Consider the following 20,889-nt stretch of genomic DNA (forward strand, 5'->3'; position numbering starts at 1 on the left):
CCACCGCCTAAGAAGAGTGGGGAATCTGATTCTGTCGCCCTAACTTCATTATTCATAAAAGAGGAAGAATACTATTGTTTGGTTTGATTCCTTCACTAACAGATAAGAAGGCAATTCAAATCTCACTTTCTTTTCATCATCAAATGCACTTTTAATTTAACCATAATGTTTCATCCTCTATTCTACCAAATTTAGATACTTTTATTTTAATTTATTTTGTAATTAAGAAATTATTCTAGTATGAAAAGTTGAAAATGCCACTTGCATGAGGGCTATTATAAAAGGGGTCCCGAATCTCCCCCCATCAAAGCATAAATCTTTCTTGTAGTACTCCTATTTTTATAAATTTAGAAATATCAATCAACAATGGATTCCTCGAGTCATAGGCATCATGCAGTATGTATTCCTTTCCCTGCTCAAGGTCATATCAATCCCATGCTAAAGCTAGCCAAAATACTTCACCAGAAGGGCTTTTATATCACCTTTGTTAACACTGAGTTTAACCACAAACGTCTACTTAAATCCCGAGGACCTGATGCTCTTAATGGTCTCCCTTCTTTTCGTTTCGAGACTATTCCCGACGGCCTTCCGCCGACCGATGTCGATGCCACCCAAGACATCCCTTCCCTCTGCGACTCCACTAGCAAGACTTGCTTACCCCACTTCAAACAACTCCTCCGCAAGCTAAACGATTTCGCGTCCACATCCAAAGTTCCCCATGTTTCTTGCATTGTTTCGGATGGTGTCATGAGCTTCACTCTTGATGCAGCTGAAGAACTAGGCATCCCTGAAGTTCTGTTTTGGACCACAAGCGCTTGTGGCTTCCTCGGTTACGTTCACTATCGCCAATTAATGGAAAAGGGTTATACACCTCTCAAAGGTAATTTTTATCATCCAACTTTATAGCTCTACTTTCACCACTTGCTCTAGCGCCACCATTGTTGTTGGGTTTAATTATTATTGTTATTTTCGATTTGCAGATGAAAGCTATTTAACCAATGGGTACTTGAATACCGTCATAGATTGGATACCGACAATGGAAGGTATCCGATTGAGGGATCTACCTTCTTTTCTTAGAACAACTGATCCGAATTTTGTTATGCTTGATTTTATTTTATCTGAAACCGAAAGAGCTCGGAAGGCGTCAGCAATTATATTGAACACGTTTGATGATTTGGAGCACGAATCATTGGACGCACTCAACTCAATGCTACCCCCAGTTTACTCAGTGGGTCCTCTGCATCTTGTTTTGAATCACAATGTGGATAATAGTGAGTTGAAACAAATAGGATCGAATCTTTGGAAAGAAGAGCCAGAGTGCCTCCAATGGTTAGACTCCAAAGAGCCCAACTCTGTTGTTTACGTGAATTTCGGGAGCATCACTGTGATGACAGCTGATCAGCTAAACGAATTTGCTTGGGGGCTAGCGAATAGCAAACAACCTTTTCTGTGGGTCATTAGACCCGATCTTGTCGGTGATGAATCGGCAGTTGTGCCAGCAGAGTTCGTAGCGGAGACCAAAGATAGAGGCATGTTGGCAACATGGTGCCCGCAAGAACAAGTCCTGAACCACCCTTCGGTTGGAGGATTCTTAACGCATAGCGGATGGAATTCCACGATTGAAAGCATATCCGGCGGCGTGCCCATGACATGTTGGCCGTTTTTCGCGGAGCAACAAACGAACTGTTGGTATTCATGTACTAAATGGGGAATCGGCGAGGAAATCGACAATAATGTTAAGCGGGATGAAGTAGAGAGCCTTGTCAGAGAGCTAATCAAAGGAGAAAAGGGTAAAGATATGAAGAAGAAAGCTGTCGAGTGGGAGAGAAAAGCAAAGGCGGCGACTGTCAATTCTGATGGCTCGTCTTACAGGAATCTCGACAAAATTATCCAACTTCTATGCACACCTAGAGCTTAAAATCAAAGCCTACTTTATTTGTTTGATTCAAAAGAAATATATTTTTAAGTATTGATAAATAATATAAGATATCACTAATTTGAGTTAAATTATGGAGTATAAATTTAAATATTAAAGTATACTCTAATCTCGCTTTTAATTTCTTAAATTTAGAAATTAATTTTTTTTGATAAACTGGTGGAAGATGTTATCTCCTCCTCCATCATCCAATACCCAATTGGCTACTAACACATAAAGGAAATGGTATGGGTTACGGCGGTCGGAATTGTCTGCCGCCGCCTAAGAAGAGTGGGTAATGTGATTGTGTCATCCATTATGGAAGAATACTATTGTTTGATCTGATCCCTTCACTAATATGATAAGAAGGCAATTCAAATCTCACTTTCTTTTAATTATCTAATGCACTTTCAGTCAATCATAATGTCGTCATAGAAATTTAGGGAGGAGTTCAATTTTTAGGGTATAGATTTTAGCTAGGTTGATTGTTTTGGTCTTTTGTAGGACCGGACGATTAAGGTCCTCATTAATTAGGAGATCGTGATTAATGGCATCCATTTATTATTTTTCAAAAAATAAAATAAAAAGAAATAAGTCTAGTTGTTAACATGCATATAAACTTTGGACTAATAAACAGTAACTAAGTTATTGCTTTAGGTTAATATATTTTCATGACGTTAAATATTAAGTATAATATAAAAATATAGATGACCATAATGATGCTGTAATATCTATATTTTCATAATGCTTTTAGATGTCTTTAGACTTTAATGACATATGATTCGGTTCCAAAGAAGATAAAATTATAAAATAGAAGGGCAACGTCCTCTTTATTTCAACCTCTAAATTTAAGATACCAAAATATGGTAAATCTTTTTGTATGATAACATTAATGATTATGATAGTTTAATATCTTTATTGCTTTTCAACTAAATCAAGTAAATATATTTACAATTTAATTTTGTGTTTTAATTTCTAAAATAATTATATTTGCAATTTACTTCTGATATTTGAAAATTATTTTTTCTCATTTTTGGAAATATATTATATATATAAGAAACAGAAATATGATTATTATAAACCTAAAATATGTTGATTCTGTTCGAATAAGAACTACAGCATGGTGCAATCAAAAGGATTTATTTTTGTTCCAAATCAAAAAGAGCTTTAACTGGTGAATGAATACTTTTAAAGGATCTCAATAAGTATTTTGTTTTCACTTTAACACGTAACACTTTGCATATGTCGGAATGCACCCCAACCAATTTAATAATGATTTATCACATTGCTTTGGAATTCTAGCATTTGATCCTTCATATTTTATTGAAATTTGGTCAATTGCTCTAGCATCTCTACTTGCATCTGCTCTATTCTCTTCAATCTTTGATCCATGCCTCCTGACTTTGCTTGGGTACTGTAACAGTGTTTCGTTGGTTAGTTAGTTTCCAGATTAACTTGAATGATTTTAATCGATTAGGCTCTTTTAGTGGACTTTAATGTTTATGATGTCATGCAATGCGAATGCATGCAATGAATGCATAAAGAGATGTTGATTCTGATTCAATTCCATTTAGAAAACTTTACTAGAAAATAAATCTCTTTACATAAAATAGATATTTATACGACCTTGCCCTCATAGGCGGATATATTCGATCCTCTTCTTCATTCGAGCGTTAAGATAAATCTCACGAACTCTTCAAAAAACGTCTCTTCTATCTCCTTTTTGCTCAATCCAGGCCGTAACTTGTTGCTCACTCATCCTCGTGATGCTTGTTGGCTTCTCTTTAAGAAGGTTCAACAGCTCTTGAATAATCTTTGCCATCTTGAATCCTTGGGCAACGGAGCCATAGTCGTGTAGTCCTCCATTAAATTATCATCCTTCTCTTATCATGTGTTCTTGGACCATATTCGGACAACCATATTGTCATCCACTTTATCAAGAAACCCATTTTCTTATGCCAAGCTCTCTATTTAGCAACTGAACGTGTATCAACACCTCTTTTTAAGATGCAAATGCAATGCAATCATAATAAAAACAAGATAAAAAACAAGTTAGTACAAAGTAAAAGCAAATGAATAAAGTACCTACTCGGGAAACCACTAGGGTTTGGTGTAATTATTCCTAAGGTGGGCAACTAGGGTTCACTATATGTAGTTTGGCTCTAAGGTAAGGGTACCTGAACTAGCAGATTCCTCGATCCTCACCCATTATAGGCTCATACGGACCAAGTTCAGTTCAGGGGAATACATTTCCCTATGGCTGCACGGAGATGAAAATCTCACGAAGACATAGGTACGGATGTATCCCAAAAGCAATCCGCTATCCTACACGGAGTTGAAGACCTTACAAAGGGAATAGCTTCCCACTCCCACTTAAAAGGATATAATCGAGTGGTCATGTAATGCAATATGCAGAAACATCAAAATTCAAACCAATAAAGTAATTACAAACTGAAGGAATTATAATCGTAACAAAAATGGACAAAATACAACAAAATGATCGTAAATTTAAACCAAGTTTTCGGGTGATCTCTAGGCATTCGGTGTGATTCTACCTAGGGTAGGCTCCTAAGGCTCACTATATGCGGTTCGGTTCTAAAGTAAGGGTACCCGAACCAGCAGATTCCTCAATCTTCACCCATTATAGGCTCATATAGATCAAGTTCGGTTCAGGGGAACTCATTTTCCCTATGACTATACAGAGATGATAATCTCACGAAGGCATAGGTACCGATGTATTCCGAAAGCGATCCACTATCCTATACGAAGGTGAAAACCTTACGAAGGAATAGTTTCTCACTCCCACTTAGAAGGGTAAAATCATTCAACTCATGTAATGAATAATGCAAAGATCAATTAAGCAAGAAAATGAATGAATGCACAACGATCTCATGATTTTTTTAAAAATTTATTTTCTCGACAATAAGACAGAAATAAATCAACTTTGTGGCTCAACTCTCGTATGTGTCCCCAGCGGAGTCGCCAAACTGTCGAAACCATTTTTTTGAAAAAAGAAAATTTAGGTTGTTGACTTTAAAAAATGAAAATTGGGAGTCGCCACCAATCTTTTATTGAGGTGTGATTGGATCACCTAAAAAAATGGCTTTGGTCTACGAGTTTTAGAAAAATGGATCCGGGAGTTGGTTACGTACGAGGAAGGATTAGCACCCTCGTAACGCCCAAAATTGGTACCTAGTTAATTAATTAGTGTCTTAATATCGAAAATTTGAAAAATATAATCCTTAGCAAAAACTTAAAAACGTTACTTATTAAGACCCTTATCATTTCGGAGAAAGAAAATGTCACACCCAATGCGTTAGGGCACAACATTCTAATTTCCTCAAAAATGAATTAGTCTAAAACTCGTGTAATAAAGATTTAAAAGAATATTCATTTGTTTAAGATTTAAGAAATCGCGGCCCAATACGTTAGGGCACAATTCCTCAAAATCCCACACTTGAAATATTTCCTTTTTTTTTTCAAAAAATCTTTGTCTCGAGAAATCAATACGTCACATCCAATACGTTAGGATACAACATATTTAACTCCCCAACAACAAGCTTTTTATTTTATATATTTTTTATTAATGAGCAATCCTCGATCGTTGGATTTAACGAAGAAAATCGGAACCCAATACGTTAGGGCTCAATTTCCTTGAAAATCCTAAATACGAGTGTTATCTCAATTTTGAAAATTTTAAAATCGAAAAAAAAATGATGTGATGCTACATTAAATATAAAATGTAATAATAAATACAACAATGGTATAGAAATAAACGAAATTAATGTACATAAACAACGACATGTAAAATATCAAATGAATATAAATGAAATCATAAATCAATAAGCAAATGAAAGAAATAAACAAAAATATAAAGAGAAAAATGTACAAAATATATATACATTTGAAACTATGAAGAATAAAAGAAATAAAGATAATTTACTCATAAAATTTTGGGTTATAAAACTTATATGTATATAAAATACATAATGCATTTATGAAAACAAGGAAAATATAAATATATATAAAATATATTCATGCATTTATAAAAAAATGAAATATATAAGTATAATATAAAAACGTGGAAAATATTTATAATAAGCTTTGAATGGAGTATAAATATATGTGTATATATTACAAAAATGTATAAACATATAAAAATCATAGAATATGGGCAAACGTATAAATATTATGAAATATAAATGTGTATATATATATGTATAAAAAAACTATGAAAATAAAATAATAATAAAGTATGTATATAATATGTATATATATTAAAACGTTTAAAATATATATGTATATATATTAACATGCATATGCGCACATATATGTAGGTATAATAATAATATATAATATAATAATAAAAATAATAATAACAAAATTAATAAAATAGACTAAAAACCTAAAATGAAAGATTAAGGATTAAATTGAAAATCAACAGAATTAAAAAAAATGAATGGCCCAATTAAAAGGCACGAATAACTCATAGGGCTCTAATGGGAAAATATCTCCATCCTTTGAAACGCGTCATTTTATTAGGGCTAAATAAAATAAATAAATAAAATTCGCAGTGGTATCACATTCTCCCTTTTTTAAAATCGTAAATAAGTAAAAAATAATCGAAAAAGAAAAAAAACAGTAAACTACCTTTAAAAACCTACCAATCGTTCTCCCTTTTTTATTGATTCTCTTTTTTTTTTTACAATGAAGGGAGAGGCCTCTATTTATAGCTGAGCCTCCCCAAATCCAACAGTATAAATCAATTACATCAACGGCGAAGACTAAAGGGTATATACAAATTAAATCTCTAAGATTACAAAATCATATCTTCTAAGATTACATATCATATCTAAGATTGCATATATCATATCTAAGATTGCATATCCTCGAAGATTATGTTTCTATATGTGAGTCCGGGCTAAAATTGGGTATTACAGGGATCATTTGGCCCACAAGAACTGGCCCGATTCAAAGAGCTATTGGGCAAGCCTGTCAGATTGAAGCCTGGTTGGCCCGATAATGAAGAGATGGCAACTTAGGCTAATATGGTAACTAATCTTAGAAGATAGAGGGAATCATATCTTGTAAAGATTAGATTAGATTTGATAAGGCTTATCTTGTAAATCCCTAAAATTAAGGGATATGGTTAAATCTCATCCGTCGATGTAAATGTATCTTGACCGTCGGTTGTGGGGGAGCTCAACTATAAATAGGGAGTCTCCCCCTTATTTGTACTCACTCCATTATTGTTTCATTATTCTTTGTGAATAAGAGATATAGAGAGCATTTACTCAAACACCTTGTGTGCATTCTTTTCTGTGGTTCTTTGTTGTTCTTTTTTTGGCATAAATCGCTTCCACTCTTCAATTGGTGCCTTGGAGGAGTTCTAAAAGAATCTTCACTTTTGGGAGTTAAGGCTGACTTGAGCGAGTTTGGACAAACGGATTGCGAGACGAAAGGTCTAGCCCCGTGACAACCTAGAGCTTAAAATCAAAGCCTACTTTACTTGTTTGATTCAAAAGAAATATCTAAGTATTGATAAGGTTATATTATTTTTCCCTTACAAAATTAATATAACATTATCACTAATAAAATTCCATTCGTATTATTTATTTGTATTAAATTATGGAGTACAAATTTAAATAATAAATTATACTTAATTTCATAAATTTAGAGTTTTTACGTTTTTAATTTAAAATTCTAAATATAATTATTATCATAAATTTGACTTATATAGATATAATAAAAATATGATGTGTAATATTATTATTTATCATTAACAATATAAATTGCTTTCTAATATGATTGGACTTTTTTGCATAAACAATATATAAATAAAATTAATTACTAGAATATTATACTTTGAAAATTGTTTGATGTTTTAATTTATTTGTCAATAAATTTAACTCATGTATATGCATGGAAACTCAAAAAAAAAAAAAACTTTCATCAATCATAAATCGATATTAAATTAAAGGTTCTTTAATGTAGAAATGAAAAAAAAAACCTGGAAGTTTTAAAAATACTAAAATCCTGGATTCAACATATTTTATATATGGAAAGATGTAGCCAACTAGATACAGGGTATAAAATTACAAGGGAGGGGAATTTGGCACGTTCAAATTAATGTTGTAGTGTCAACTCCAAGGGTGATGTGAGTCATAACTCATAACTCAGTCACATCTAATTTTATTTACATTAATTTGGTATTATTTATATTTAAGTTGTGCTAATTTCTTTTATATTGATACGGTTATTTAAGTAAGTTACATATATTTTAATTTATAAAGTTTAGTGCATATATTTTTTTATGTACATTATACATTATTACTCTAACGTGATTGGGTAATTTTGGATTTTACAAATTTTATAAATCATCTTTGCTAAGATTGTTACATATTTCTCCCCTGAAAACTAAATGAAACTATCAAAAAACATTTGCAAACATTGTATCATGCAATGTTTAACAAAAGTAGACAATGTAATGACTCGATTTTAATTAGTGTCAAAAAATATTATTAGATTTAATAATTGAGTCTAAACTGAAAATTAAATTACGTGATCATTACATAATTAAATATGTTTGTACATAATTTTTAATATAGTAAAATCATCGACAAAATTAGAATTAAGTTATGTAAATTAATTAATAATTAATTAAGATGAATATTTAATGATTTTGATACTTAGATAAATTGATTTGTTTTTTTTTATTTAAATCAAGAGAGGTAAGTTTGAAAATGTAAAAGGGTTCAATTGGTCCTAATAGTATTAATAATTTATTTGATTGAGTTGATGCCATAAATTAATAACAATATAATGATAAATAATTTAATCCATTGTTCTTTTAATTTTGATATCGTACATATTTCATGTATTATTATTGATTAATTTTAAACAATTCATTTCATTATTTATTATATATTATTTTTAAATATATATTTATGATTGCAATGTGCATGGAACAAATAGTTAGTAGCCAAAAAAAAAGGAAAGTGGGGCCTAATATTTTGGACAGAGCAAGAAAATCCAACTTAAGATGTAAGAAGGTTGTATTCACTGTTTCAAACCCCATTTTGATGGAGAAGGAATGAAACACAGCTATACAGTGTTGCCTTCCTCTTTTGGAAATCTAACCCAATAACTAATTCCATCCTAATCATTTTTTTATGTCTTGCTTTGCCAGTTCTGCGTAGAACAGACGTCTTTTTGTCTTCTTTGTACCGATTAGGTGATCATGTAATAATATATCTAAAAAAGTACAATTATTTACTTCAAAAAATCATTTTTCTTTTCTTTTATAGTTAAAATAGTCACTTTTGTGCCTCGAGTTACATTTTAATTTTTTACTTTTGAAATATTATGTTGTAATCACTTATGTTATCATGTTGTAATATTTTAGTCACTAAATTGTTAATTATCGTTAACGGTATAACGGTGAGCTAACGTGTCACGTTAAATAATCATTTTAAACGAAAATTTTAGGTTAAATTCTATAATTGATCACTATATTTTTTTTTCATTTTGAGCAATTTAAATTTTTTTCCTTTATGTTCTTTTAACTTTCTTTCTTTTTTCCATTCTTTTCTGCTTCTCCCTCTGTTTTTCTCCTTTCTTCATTTCTTTTAACGTAGTTTTTCTATATTTTTCATTTGTTAAAACTAGTAAGCTCGTCTCACTCGAAAAAATTAAATTGTTCAAAAAAAAGTATAGGTGCTAGTTTTAACAAATGAAAAACATAGAAAAATTACGTTAAAAAAATGATTACGGGAGGAAAACAGAGGGAGAAGTAGAAGAGAATGGAAAAGAAGAAGAAGAAGAAAGTTAAAAAAACATAAAAAAATGTAAATTGCTCAAATGAAAATATATGAGGACCGATTGTATAAATTAATCTAAAATTTTTATTTGAAATGACGATGTAACATGCCACGTCAACTTACCATTACACCGTTAAAGACAATTAACCGCTCAATAACTAAAATATTACAATACGATAATGTAAGTGACTAAAACGTAACATTTTAAATATAAATAACTAAGATATAACTTGAAGTAAAAAGAAAAAAAAAGAAATGATTATTTTAATAATTTACTCTTTTCTTCTCCATGCTTCTAAAATTCACCAGAAAAAGAATAGGATAAAATCATAGGTCATCACATTATTAAAATGAATTATTATTTTGTACATCGATAATGTCGATAATGAAGTAAAAAAAGACTATGAATTTGAGATAATGTTATTTATTTTTAGAGCGTAATAAAATAAAAAATAACTAAAAAATATTTGACGTCATTTTAAACATGCTTTTTTTTTTCTCTCTACTGACCATAAACAGAATAATGATCTTATTAAGATATTTTGATATTATTTATACAAATATTTGAAGAAACAAGGTAAAAGCGTAACCGGATAGAGGTGAGGGTGCGTATGCTGCAACCAAGAGTTTGCGTCCGAAATGAAATTGTTCTCTGCATAATTGCCGCCTAAGAACGCCACATAGTTTCCCATACGTGGCACTACATAAAACAAAGCTCAACCTCTCCATTTCATCAACATCCCAATCTGTCTACCATCTCCATATATCTTATTATTTTAAGTTAAGATTTTTCTTCTCTTTTTATTAGGGTCCATTTGCTTAGATGTAAAAGGTTTTACAGAAAATATTTTCTATATTTTCCTGTGTTTGTTTCACAAAAAATAGTTTGATTAACGGAAAATAACTTTTTTTTTGTAAAATGACTTACCCTTTTGAAAAACGTAAGTAATTTTTCGAAAAAAACTCCTCTATAGATAATTTTATTTTTATATAAAAATCAACTTAAATCAAGCTTAATATTATTATATTAATAATAATTTTTATTTTTATTTTTATTTTTATTTTTAAAAATATTTAAAATATTAACATACCTATTTAATTATTTATATGTAGTCATATAATAAATTATTATTTTAATAAATATTTCAATTTTATTTAATAATAAATTTTAAAAATAATAAATTTAAATAATATTCATCACATATTATTGAAAATATTCAATATTAATATTTTATAATAAATATTTATTATTCACCAAAAACAATAATAAATATTTATTACAATTATAAATATATTTATAATAAATGTTTTGTAGTATAAAGGTCAAAATATGTCATAAGTCTCTATGTACTCTTCACAAATTTGCAATTTAGTTCTATACTTTTATTTTTAAGAATTTAGTCCCTCTATTTTTCAGGTTTAAAAATCAAGTCCAATTATTGACATTATTAATTTTTTTGTCAATTTTGTTGATATCACATTTTTAAATAAAAAATACTTACTTAGTAGTCATGCAACTAAAAAATGACATTGTAATGAATTTGAATTTAATAAAATATTTTTAATATATGCAAAAAAAATGTAAAATATAAAATTATAGATATAAAATAAATTGAATTAAACAATTAAAAGATAAGAAAATCTCAAATGTATTTATGTTTCATTAAAAATAAATTTTATAAAATATTTTTAAGACATCTGTTAAACAATAAAAAAATATTTTATTCGACCTGATAATGGGGAATTTGGAGTTGAGAAATAAGCCCCATGCAATTTGTATTCCATTCCTTGCACAAGGCCATATAAACCCCGTGCTGAAGCTTGCCAAGCTACTTCAACACAATGGTTTCCATATCACCTTTGTGAATACAGATTTCAATCATAAATCTAGAAGACTCTGTGCTCTAAATCCTCACCCGTCATTTCGTTTGAACCCATTATTGGAAAATATAGATTTTTTAGAAGTTTTGAGGCATATTCTCCATTAATATTAGTAAATGTATAGATTTGAATTATAAAATTATGATTTTATATTTTACTCCATGAGACCTTTACAACGTTATATCATATGAATGAGAAATTGATGCTCAAAATAAGCCACTTGTGAATTATGTTGAGAAAAATGAAAAGTTTAGTCCAATAAATATCAAGTGTGGAATATGTTTATATTTGTAAATCAATCTAGTAGGGGTGTGCATAATTCGGGTAAAACCGAAAAAATTTGGTTAACCGACCGAATTCGGTTAATCGGTCGGTTAACCGAATTTTTTCGGTCGGGGGTCGGTTAATTTTTTTATGATTTTTCGGTTAACGGTTAATTCGGTTCGAAACCGGTCGGTTAACCGAAAATTTTTGGTTAACCGAAAAAATTAATAAATAAAATTATCCAACCCAACCCAAACTCAATTACCCAACCCAATAAAACTAAAACTAAAGTTTACCCAATTACCCAATCCAATAAAACTAAAACTAAAAGACAACCCAATTTACTAAAGTCTAAAACCCAATTTACTTTAATAATTTATAAATTTTTTAAATTTTAAAAATAAAAAATAAAAAAAAATTCGGGTATTTTTCGGTAATTCGGTTAATTCGGTTAATTCGGGTAATTCGGGTAATTCGGGTAATTTTTAACCAAAAATAAAAAATACATAATTTTCGGTTAATTCGGTTAACCGACCTTATTAACCGAAAAAATTTCGGTTCGGTTAAATTTTTTTAAAAAAAAATCGGTTCGGTTAACGGTTAAAATTTTTGGAAGGTCGGTTAATTCGGTTATAGTAATTTCGGGTCGGTTAACCGGTCGGTTAACCGAATAACACCCCTACAATCTAGTGGTTATTGAATGACTAAACTAATGCTCTCCCTCGCGCACAAGGAGGTGCAAATCCAAACCTGCCGGAGTTGGGGCGCACTCGCATGACGTGTGCAACCAAAAGTTCTTCGTCGTTGATCACCGCAGCCGTACTATTACTGTGCTCATCTTGTTGTTGTATCTTGGGAGACAGTAGACCAACGCTTCTCCAACACAAAACAGTTTGATCTTGTGATTTAAATAAATGAATAATTTACATTACTATTATTTTAATGTCGACGTTTGTGCAACACCCATTTCCGATTGTCTCCCTCCAATTGATGTTGATGCCACCCAAGACGTTCCATCTCTCTGCGACTCCATTTCCAAAACCTGCTTGCCTCACTTCAACAAACTCGTCCATAAACTCAACACCGACCCCGACGTTCCGACTTTTTCTTGCATTGTTTCCGATGGTGCAAGGAGCTTCACCCTCGATGCAGCTCGAGAATTTGGTGTCCCTCAAGTTATTTTTTGGACTACAAGCGCTAGTGCTTTCTTGGGCTATTGCTACTTTGGCCAACTCATAGGAAAGGGCTATCATTTTGAATATATTTGAGGACCTGGAGCATCAAGTTCTACGTGTACCCTCCTCAAAGCTACCTCCCGTTTACTCCCTTGGTCCTCTTAACCTTTTATTGAACCATCAGGTCCACCACAACGATTGCAAACAACTTGGGTCAAATCTATGGAAGGAAGACCCCATCTGACTTGAATGGCTAGACTCAAAACAGCCCAACTCTGTGGTTTACGTGAATTTTGGTGTCATCAGTGTGATGACACCTGAGCAGCTCACAGAATTCGCTTGTGGGTTGGCTAATAGTAACCACTCATGTTGTGGGTTATTTGGCCTGATTTAGTATCCGGAGACACTGCAATTCTACCATCAGAATTTTCGACAGTGACGAAAGACGGGTTTAGTGGCAAGTTGGTGTCCGCAAGAACAAGTTTTGAGCCACCCTTCTCTTGTTGGATTCTTGACACACAGCGGATGGAATTCTACCATTGAAAGTATATCATTTGGTGTTCCAATGATATGGTGGCCATTTTTTGCTGACCAGCAAACCAATTGTTGGTTCTCTTGCACTCGATGGGGAATCGCCATGGAAATTAACAGTGATGTTAAGAGAGATGAAGTTGCTGGGCACGTTAGAGAGTTAATGGAAGGAGAAAAGGGCAAAGCTATGAAGAAGAAAGCTTTAGAGTGGAAGAAGATGGCCGAAGAGGCCACCAACACTCCCGATGGATCATCTTATGATAATCTAAACCACATCATAAACCAGGGTTTGCTCCATTAGTCCATTAGATTAAATCACTTTACTTTTAGATTTTACATGTTGATCAATCTGTGTGCTTTGTTCAGATTTTAAACGCTGTTACCTTCCCAAGAAACATAGGAAAAGACGCAAACAAACTATGTCCTCTTCAACAACAAAAGTAGTGCACCATTCGGAGGGATTTGAGACGACCAGTAATATTGAGACAATCAGATCCAAAGAAAACTTTGGATCATCCTAATGTTATTGGGCTTAAAGCTTTGATCCATTCATTCTTTCAAGTTTTGTAAGTCACGACGTGAATGGTCTATCCGTGTTATATGTTTCATGAGAAGACAAAAACCAGAGCATGAATAACTCGAAACATGCTATGATATGCAGATAAAGTTGTAAAGATGAAAGATTCATCTTATTATACATAGTTATTTTTTTCCGGATTTTTGGCCGGTGATATAAATTAAGGGTTTTAATATTCAACTTGCTAAGAAAATATTAAAATGACAAAATTGAGGGACAGTGCACTGTCATAAGTATCAATAAGGAGAAGTAGCATATTTCCAAAGCCAAAAATATTAAGAGGAATTATACATTATGCGGGCAAAAACTGGGTCCAATATTCATTTTAGGTTAATGGTTATTATTATTAATTATGGTAACTAGTAAATTTGCGACCTATTCATAAAAAAGAGTTACATCATTAATTCCACATATTTATTAATTCAGATTGACCCCATACATAAAAGAAAATCAGAAGATGCTGAAAGGTAAATTGTTAAGCAATTTTTTTTTAAAGGGAATGTGCTTCGCTTTTGGTTCATACTTCTTACAGTGTAGTTCTGTAAAGGATGTTAAAACTCCTAATGAATGAATAACTTAAGATAAAAACTTTTGGGGAAAAAAATAGAATAAGGGGGAAAAAAATCAGCATAAGGGTGGTTGATTAGTCCTCCTTTTCCTACCTTAGGCCATAGCAGTAACTTGATGCAGTAGTCAGCTATGGCTAAAATGTTGAGAATATAAGAGTGAAATGAGGTGATAAGAAGGGCATAAAAAACTTATCAAGATTGTACAATTTGAACATTTTGGCATCAGGGATGAGTTCTTCCCTTTAGGTTTTTGGACTTTCAGAAGTGATGGCCCCAGATTCTGATTCTGTGGAGGTAGGTTGAGGAGTCTGTGAATCTGAGACCAAAATCAGTAACAAAATTTATGATAAGCATATATATACATACATATATAAAATTGAAAAGAGCAAACCAATGATAAAGATGAAGCAGTCTACTTTAAAATGTATATATATTTCCATAAGGAAATAATGCCCCGCATGTGATGTTTCACTGAGCAGCAGGGCCCCTCTGCCTGCCTGGCTTCCATGTTATGTCTTTATACATCACATTGGACTGGGGGCATTCTAAATTTGGAAATCCAATAGCCATGCATCTACTAGAGAGAGAGAGAGAGAGAGAGTTACTCTTTTACTGAACATTGAGACAGCTAGCTTAGCAAAGCCAGTATCTCTCAGCATATTAATGTAAATCTGGGTTACTCTTAAACTCAATGGGATTTTTAAGACAATTTTTTGGTCACTCTTTTCAACGCAATTCAATTAACTATATATTGTGCTTTAAAGTCATTCCTTTTTTCATCGTCATATTCCAAGAAAGGTTATTGGCCTGATCAGTCCAATAGAAAAGCAAAAAGGTTTGTTTTGTCAAAAGAAAGTGTGAATACTAACTTTGCTACTTAAAGTCTAGTTAAATAAATCCATATTATTCATATATAGGAACACATAAATAGTTAAAACAATGGCAGTGAATAACATGGTTAGTGGGCCTCTCCAAATTCGACCACTTGACTGCATGATCAGAATCAATCAAACCATCATCCCTGATACTTGAACCACATGTCACTATTTGTTTACACCATGCTCCTCTGTCATGACTTTCTATTTGACCCATCTTTTAGGTCATGCCAATAGCCAGACAGCTCATTCACATGTTTGAGGTTGCCCCATGTGGCCCCCTTCCCATTTGGCGCATGCTAAACTAGAACGCTATTACTATATATTATCTGTGGCAGACTGTGTATGTGAAAATCAGAGGAACAAGGCAGAAAATTACTACCACTTACCAAGTATGAACACTAAAACCATATGAGCATTTGGCTCAGGTGCATTCTGATTATAGCTTTGGAAAAGTAGTTGACTCAGTATCATCACATATGTATGAAGCCTAAGTTATGTTGGGATACAGTGGTAGTAAAAACTGAAAGGAATAATTATTTACCTGCAGGAGATGGAATTGGATGCCTAGTGGGATGAAAAGGTGGGGGAGGATAGGTGGAGAAGGACCCCTCCATTTGTGAAGGATAGTAAAGATAGGACGGTCCGGGGATACGTTGAGCCTGGGGTGCAGAAAATGTTCCCCTGGGAGCTTGCAAAGAGTAGCCAAAATAATATGGAGACCCCATTGAGGTTGATGATGAACCATACAGTTGATGATAGTATTGTGCCTGCTGGATTTGTGGATTATAGAGAGCCTGCATTCCCATTTTCAACATTCCTTTACCAAATATGGTTGCCTCAACTCTTTGCTTAATATTAAACAACTTAACTATTAATATTGTTAATTTTCAGGTGAATTATCTTATGAAATTGACTGAGGTCTAGGTTTCTTCACTTACTTGGTGATACCCGTATTCAGGACTGTAAGTTGGGAACCTGGAAAGATAGAATTCATCAACAACTTTTGTTAGAAATAGGAGCAAATTAAAGGGGAAAAACTATGTTTTCCCGTGGAAGCAAATCGCAAGAAGCACCATCCATATTTATTAAGGAATTAATTATAGATAGCATATAAGATGTCCACCATGAAGCAATTATTAGTACTAATAACAATATCGGCTTTGGTATATACTTGAAATTAATTCAAGGTATTGACTCTAGTGTTTATGCATGTATATAACATGTACACACACAAATATATATATATGTTTGATGTAAACGAAGGATATCATATCAACTTATTCCGTACATTTCAGTGTGGAATATGTTATAAAAATCTGCCAACAAACCCAGAAACTAAAAGTTCAGACACCCCGCAAGTGATCACTGATGAAAGTTTGTCAAGAAAGAGAAATTGGTATATTCTTGCAATGGTACTTTAGTTAAATGTATGTCACACATCAAGAAATGTAAACTATAAATGAGTTGGATCATTACCAGATGAGAGCATCGAACAACTTAATTACTATAACCTGATTTTTTTTTCTTAAAATTTTTTCTGTTTTCACTCAGGGATGCCTGCCATTATAAGCAGGCTAAAAATGTATCCCTTAATTTGTATGAACTCATATACATCTGCATTATTTGGGACCACTTTGAAATATAAATAGGCACTACAAAGCATTGCCATATGTTCTACTAATCTTACTGGATTTCCCAATTTGATTAACTGATCACTTAATTTTCATATACCTTAAAAAGTAAACTAGATTGTAAGTTGATTAATAAATGGAAATGTGATCATACATAATAAGGAACTAAAAGCTTAATTTGTAAGGATCATAAACGTCCCTCTATCAAACCTTTTTCATATATATATATTTGGTTTGCTTCGCCAAAGAAATGCTTTTAGCCTTTTCTTAAAGACTCAGTTGATCCCAATATGTATCATTGACTGCATTAATTAATATAAGGTTCCCATTTCCATTTTTCTTTTTAATCCAAGTGATGACAAATTTGCATAATGTAAGTAGACAAACACTAAAATATCCAAGTTATTTAAAATTTTAAAGGCATGCATGTACCACTTCCTCTAACTGGTGCATGTGGACAAGCAATAGCTTTGATTTGATTGAAAAAACAATAGGGAGTACTCACCCATATGGTGGATAAATGACAGGTGGTAGTGGCGGCGGTGGTGGTGGAGGCACTGCTGCTGCAACTCCACTATACGACGGTGTACCTTGCTGTGCAACTCCCTGAAAAGGACTGCTACCTTGATTTCTTCCTGCATTAAAATCAATCATATCCATTTCATTATTGTCATCACCTGTTTTTTTTTTTTTTTCTCTTTTCGCTTTCAATAATTGAACAAAGAGCATGGGGGACCTCGTGGCGGTGAAGGTCTAGGCCTTCCGAGTGAAGCAATGTTACAATTTGCTCTTCTTCCACCAATCACAGGATTTGGATCAACACAAGCCCTCCGAGCTGATTCAGGATCACGGAAAGTAACCTACACAAATGTAATCATACGTTTTGGATCAACACAAGCCCTCCGAGCTGAGTCAGGAACACCTTAATGCATAACAACATATGAGAATGTAAGAGATCAGATATAAAACTTACAAAGCCATATCCTTTAGATTTGCCAGTGTTTTTATCAGTGATGATAACAGCTTCAAGAATCTCTCCAAACTGCTGAAAATACCTACGCATTTCCTCAGTGGGGGTCTCCCAAGCTAGTCCCCCAACAAACACTTTGGTAAACGTTGTGTCACCAAAAGGTGATCGATAATGTGGATAAGCCATGGCATCTAAACAAACAAAACAACAAATGGGTAACTTTCCTTTTGCATGAAAACCCTCTCCTCCTTTTTTTGGATGAATCACATTCACGGTTGACAAGAATGGATCAGAAAGCTGAATCTTGTGCAGTTCCACCTCATTTCCTTTGCTTGTTGCTCCACTGTGCTTGTCCTTATATCCATTTCCCTAGTCCCCCACCCCCACCCTTTTTGTTCACCACAAAAGAATCATTGAAGAGGGTCAGAGAATGAGATGAAGCCTTGTTTATGATGTTACAGAAGTTGTTGCCTGTTGTTATTATTTGATGAGTTGGTTAATAAAAGAGAATGCCAGAAAAGGAAAATAAAAAGGGAGAAGAAAACAGTAGTTTAAAGACACAGAGACCCGACAGCTGCAAACGTTAATTTGCTGTCTATTGAGATATTGAGAGAGAGACAGAGAGGAGAAGGGGCTTTAGCTTCGTAATATCGAATGACAGCTGAGCCAGCGTGACTGCACGCACTTGAACCTGTCCCTACGTTAATATAATCTCTTAACTCCCCCCCTCAACCCCTCAATACAGTAGTCTTTTTGAGTCCTTGCCTGAAAATTTGAACTTTATAAAAAAAAAAGCAGATAATTTATATAAGCATAATACTAAATAATATGATTTATATACAGAAATTATTTAATGTGATTGGTGTGTCTTGTCTTGAACAACATTGCCATTGGTGATTGCTTTTGGAGAGGAAATAAATAAAGAAGAAGGCGAGTAATTAATAAGAAAAACAGTGATTGCAGGGCCTACTTCCATTATATATATATAAAAAGAAAATAGAGAATACCAGGCTTGTATAAGCTGGAAGAGCATTTAGAAATCAAATAATCCATCATTGAAAGGACCATTGACTCTCTGATGATGTTATGGTCCAACCAAGAGAACCCGCTTCTTCCACTAAGCTTTTGCTTTTCTGATTTGATGAATAAAATGACTAAGATTTCAAACTTGTTCATTTATAAATATTAATCATTTACTTACAAAGTTTTACATTTTTTTTATCAATTTTAAGATTATTTATGCTTGATATACCGTTTTAAATTTTTTAAATTTTTTATAAAAAAAATTACACTTATTCAATTAAAAAATTCATTTTATTAAAAGAAATTTAAATAAATTTTATTAATTAATTATTAATTGAGTGTTGGTTTTGTTACTATTGTACAAACCTAAATTTCTTCTTATTTAAAAGTTGGGATGGATTATGAATAAACTTAAGCATTGTATAAAAAAATATTTTTTATTTATTATACTATTCTATTTATTTTTGTTAGATTCAATCTTTATAATTAATAATTTCAACTAAAAGTAATAAATATTTGCTTTTCATCTTTTGTTTTGCTTAGCGGTGGTGGTGTCTGTCTCCGAGCTAGCTATCGCCTATCTTTTTTCTCTCCCATCAACTCTTTCTTTCTTTTTTCTTCTCATTCATTACACACGTCTTCTCTCTTTTCAGTTTGTAGATCTATTTTGTGTGTATTTTTATTGTCTTTGCAAGTTATGATGGAAAGATGCATATCCACCATTTGAGTCTCCAACAATTATTCCAATAATTACATATCCGATTTGACCTATGGACGAATATGCAAGCATACGTTTCATGCTTGTTTGAGTAATAGCAATGAGATTCTCCAATATCATGCTAAGAATAGCTAGGATTTCCAGAAGAAGATGCCATTCATTTGATGAGAAATAAAAAGGAATATCGAAAATTCGAGTGGCTGAAGCCGAAGCAGCTACTTTCGAAGTAACAGAAAGAAAAGCAACGACTAGAGTGGGAGAGTCAGAGTCGAAAAGAGGATTCCTTACTTCTTTCTCTCATTCAAAACCGTGCATGAGACTTTCATCTCGCACGGCTCCTAAGTGATAAAAGTAAAGAAGAACTTATCTTCTTTCTTTTTTTTGATTACCTTCCTCACGTAAGTATAAGATCGAACCCATTCGATTTCTAAAACGGATTACTAATCCTAAAGAAATAGTTAATATATTCAAGATAATTACGTATTTACAAAATACCGTCTCAATTCATCCTATTTCATCAGATCCGGGATGTGATATGGTTCTGAAGGATGAACTGGGCAGTTCCAATAAGATTTCATTCTTGAACAAAAATCCATTTTTTGATTTATTTCATCTATTCCATGACCAGAACAGGAGCTAAAACTTCACCAGCCGCCAGTAGTTTTTCTTGGAAAACGGGTGGCTCTTTGTCAACTTCTTAATTTGTTTCTAGAGTATTTCAGAATAATATAAAATTTCGCGTGTCAATTTGGACCTGTGTTGTCTTAAGTTTTATATGTTTTTTATTTATTTTTCTATTGTTTAATAAGTCTTCAATTTTAGAAGTTTTTGTCTGCTATTGTAGCACGTTTTTTAGTCTTACTTATGCATGTAATTTTAGTTTTACAAATGATTTTAGGGATGATTTTGTTGTCGTCTTCTCTACTTTGGGAAATGC

General features: G+C 32.5%; 2 protein-coding genes and 1 pseudogene across 3 annotated transcripts; 2 read left to right on the top strand and 1 right to left on the bottom strand.

Moving 5' to 3' along the window:
- Positions 1–226: 226 nt before the first annotated feature.
- LOC107905104 (7-deoxyloganetin glucosyltransferase) lies at positions 227–2,007 on the top strand. The gene is made up of 2 exons (XM_016831678.2): positions 227–880; positions 981–2,007. The coding sequence occupies exons 1-2, from the start codon at positions 367–369 to the stop codon at positions 1,916–1,918; spliced, it is 1,452 nt and encodes a 483-aa protein (XP_016687167.1). The 5' UTR covers positions 227–366; the 3' UTR covers positions 1,919–2,007.
- Positions 2,008–11,471: 9,464 nt separating this feature from the next.
- LOC107902588 (7-deoxyloganetin glucosyltransferase-like) lies at positions 11,472–14,627 on the top strand (annotated as a pseudogene).
- Positions 14,628–14,631: 4 nt separating this feature from the next.
- LOC107905106 (RNA-binding protein 38) lies at positions 14,632–19,363 on the bottom strand. Of its 2 annotated transcripts, none has more exons than XM_016831679.2 (7): positions 19,219–19,363; positions 18,215–18,976; positions 17,978–18,101; positions 17,747–17,876; positions 16,549–16,585; positions 16,152–16,404; positions 14,632–15,048 (listed from the first exon to the last, which is right to left on the bottom strand). In XM_016831679.2, the coding sequence occupies exons 2-7, from the start codon at positions 18,395–18,397 to the stop codon at positions 14,975–14,977; spliced, it is 801 nt and encodes a 266-aa protein (XP_016687168.1). In that variant the 5' UTR covers positions 18,398–18,976; positions 19,219–19,363; the 3' UTR covers positions 14,632–14,974. The 2 variants fall into 2 exon arrangements, with proteins under 2 accessions (XP_016687168.1, XP_040950207.1); XM_041094273.1 differs by having other exon boundaries at positions 16,152–16,458; positions 19,219–19,358.
- Positions 19,364–20,889: the final 1,526 nt, after the last annotated feature.

The sequence above is a fragment of the Gossypium hirsutum genome, chromosome D05 (assembly GCF_007990345.1).
Source record: "Gossypium hirsutum isolate 1008001.06 chromosome D05, Gossypium_hirsutum_v2.1, whole genome shotgun sequence".
NCBI classification, from domain to species: Eukaryota; Viridiplantae; Streptophyta; class Magnoliopsida; order Malvales; family Malvaceae; genus Gossypium; species Gossypium hirsutum.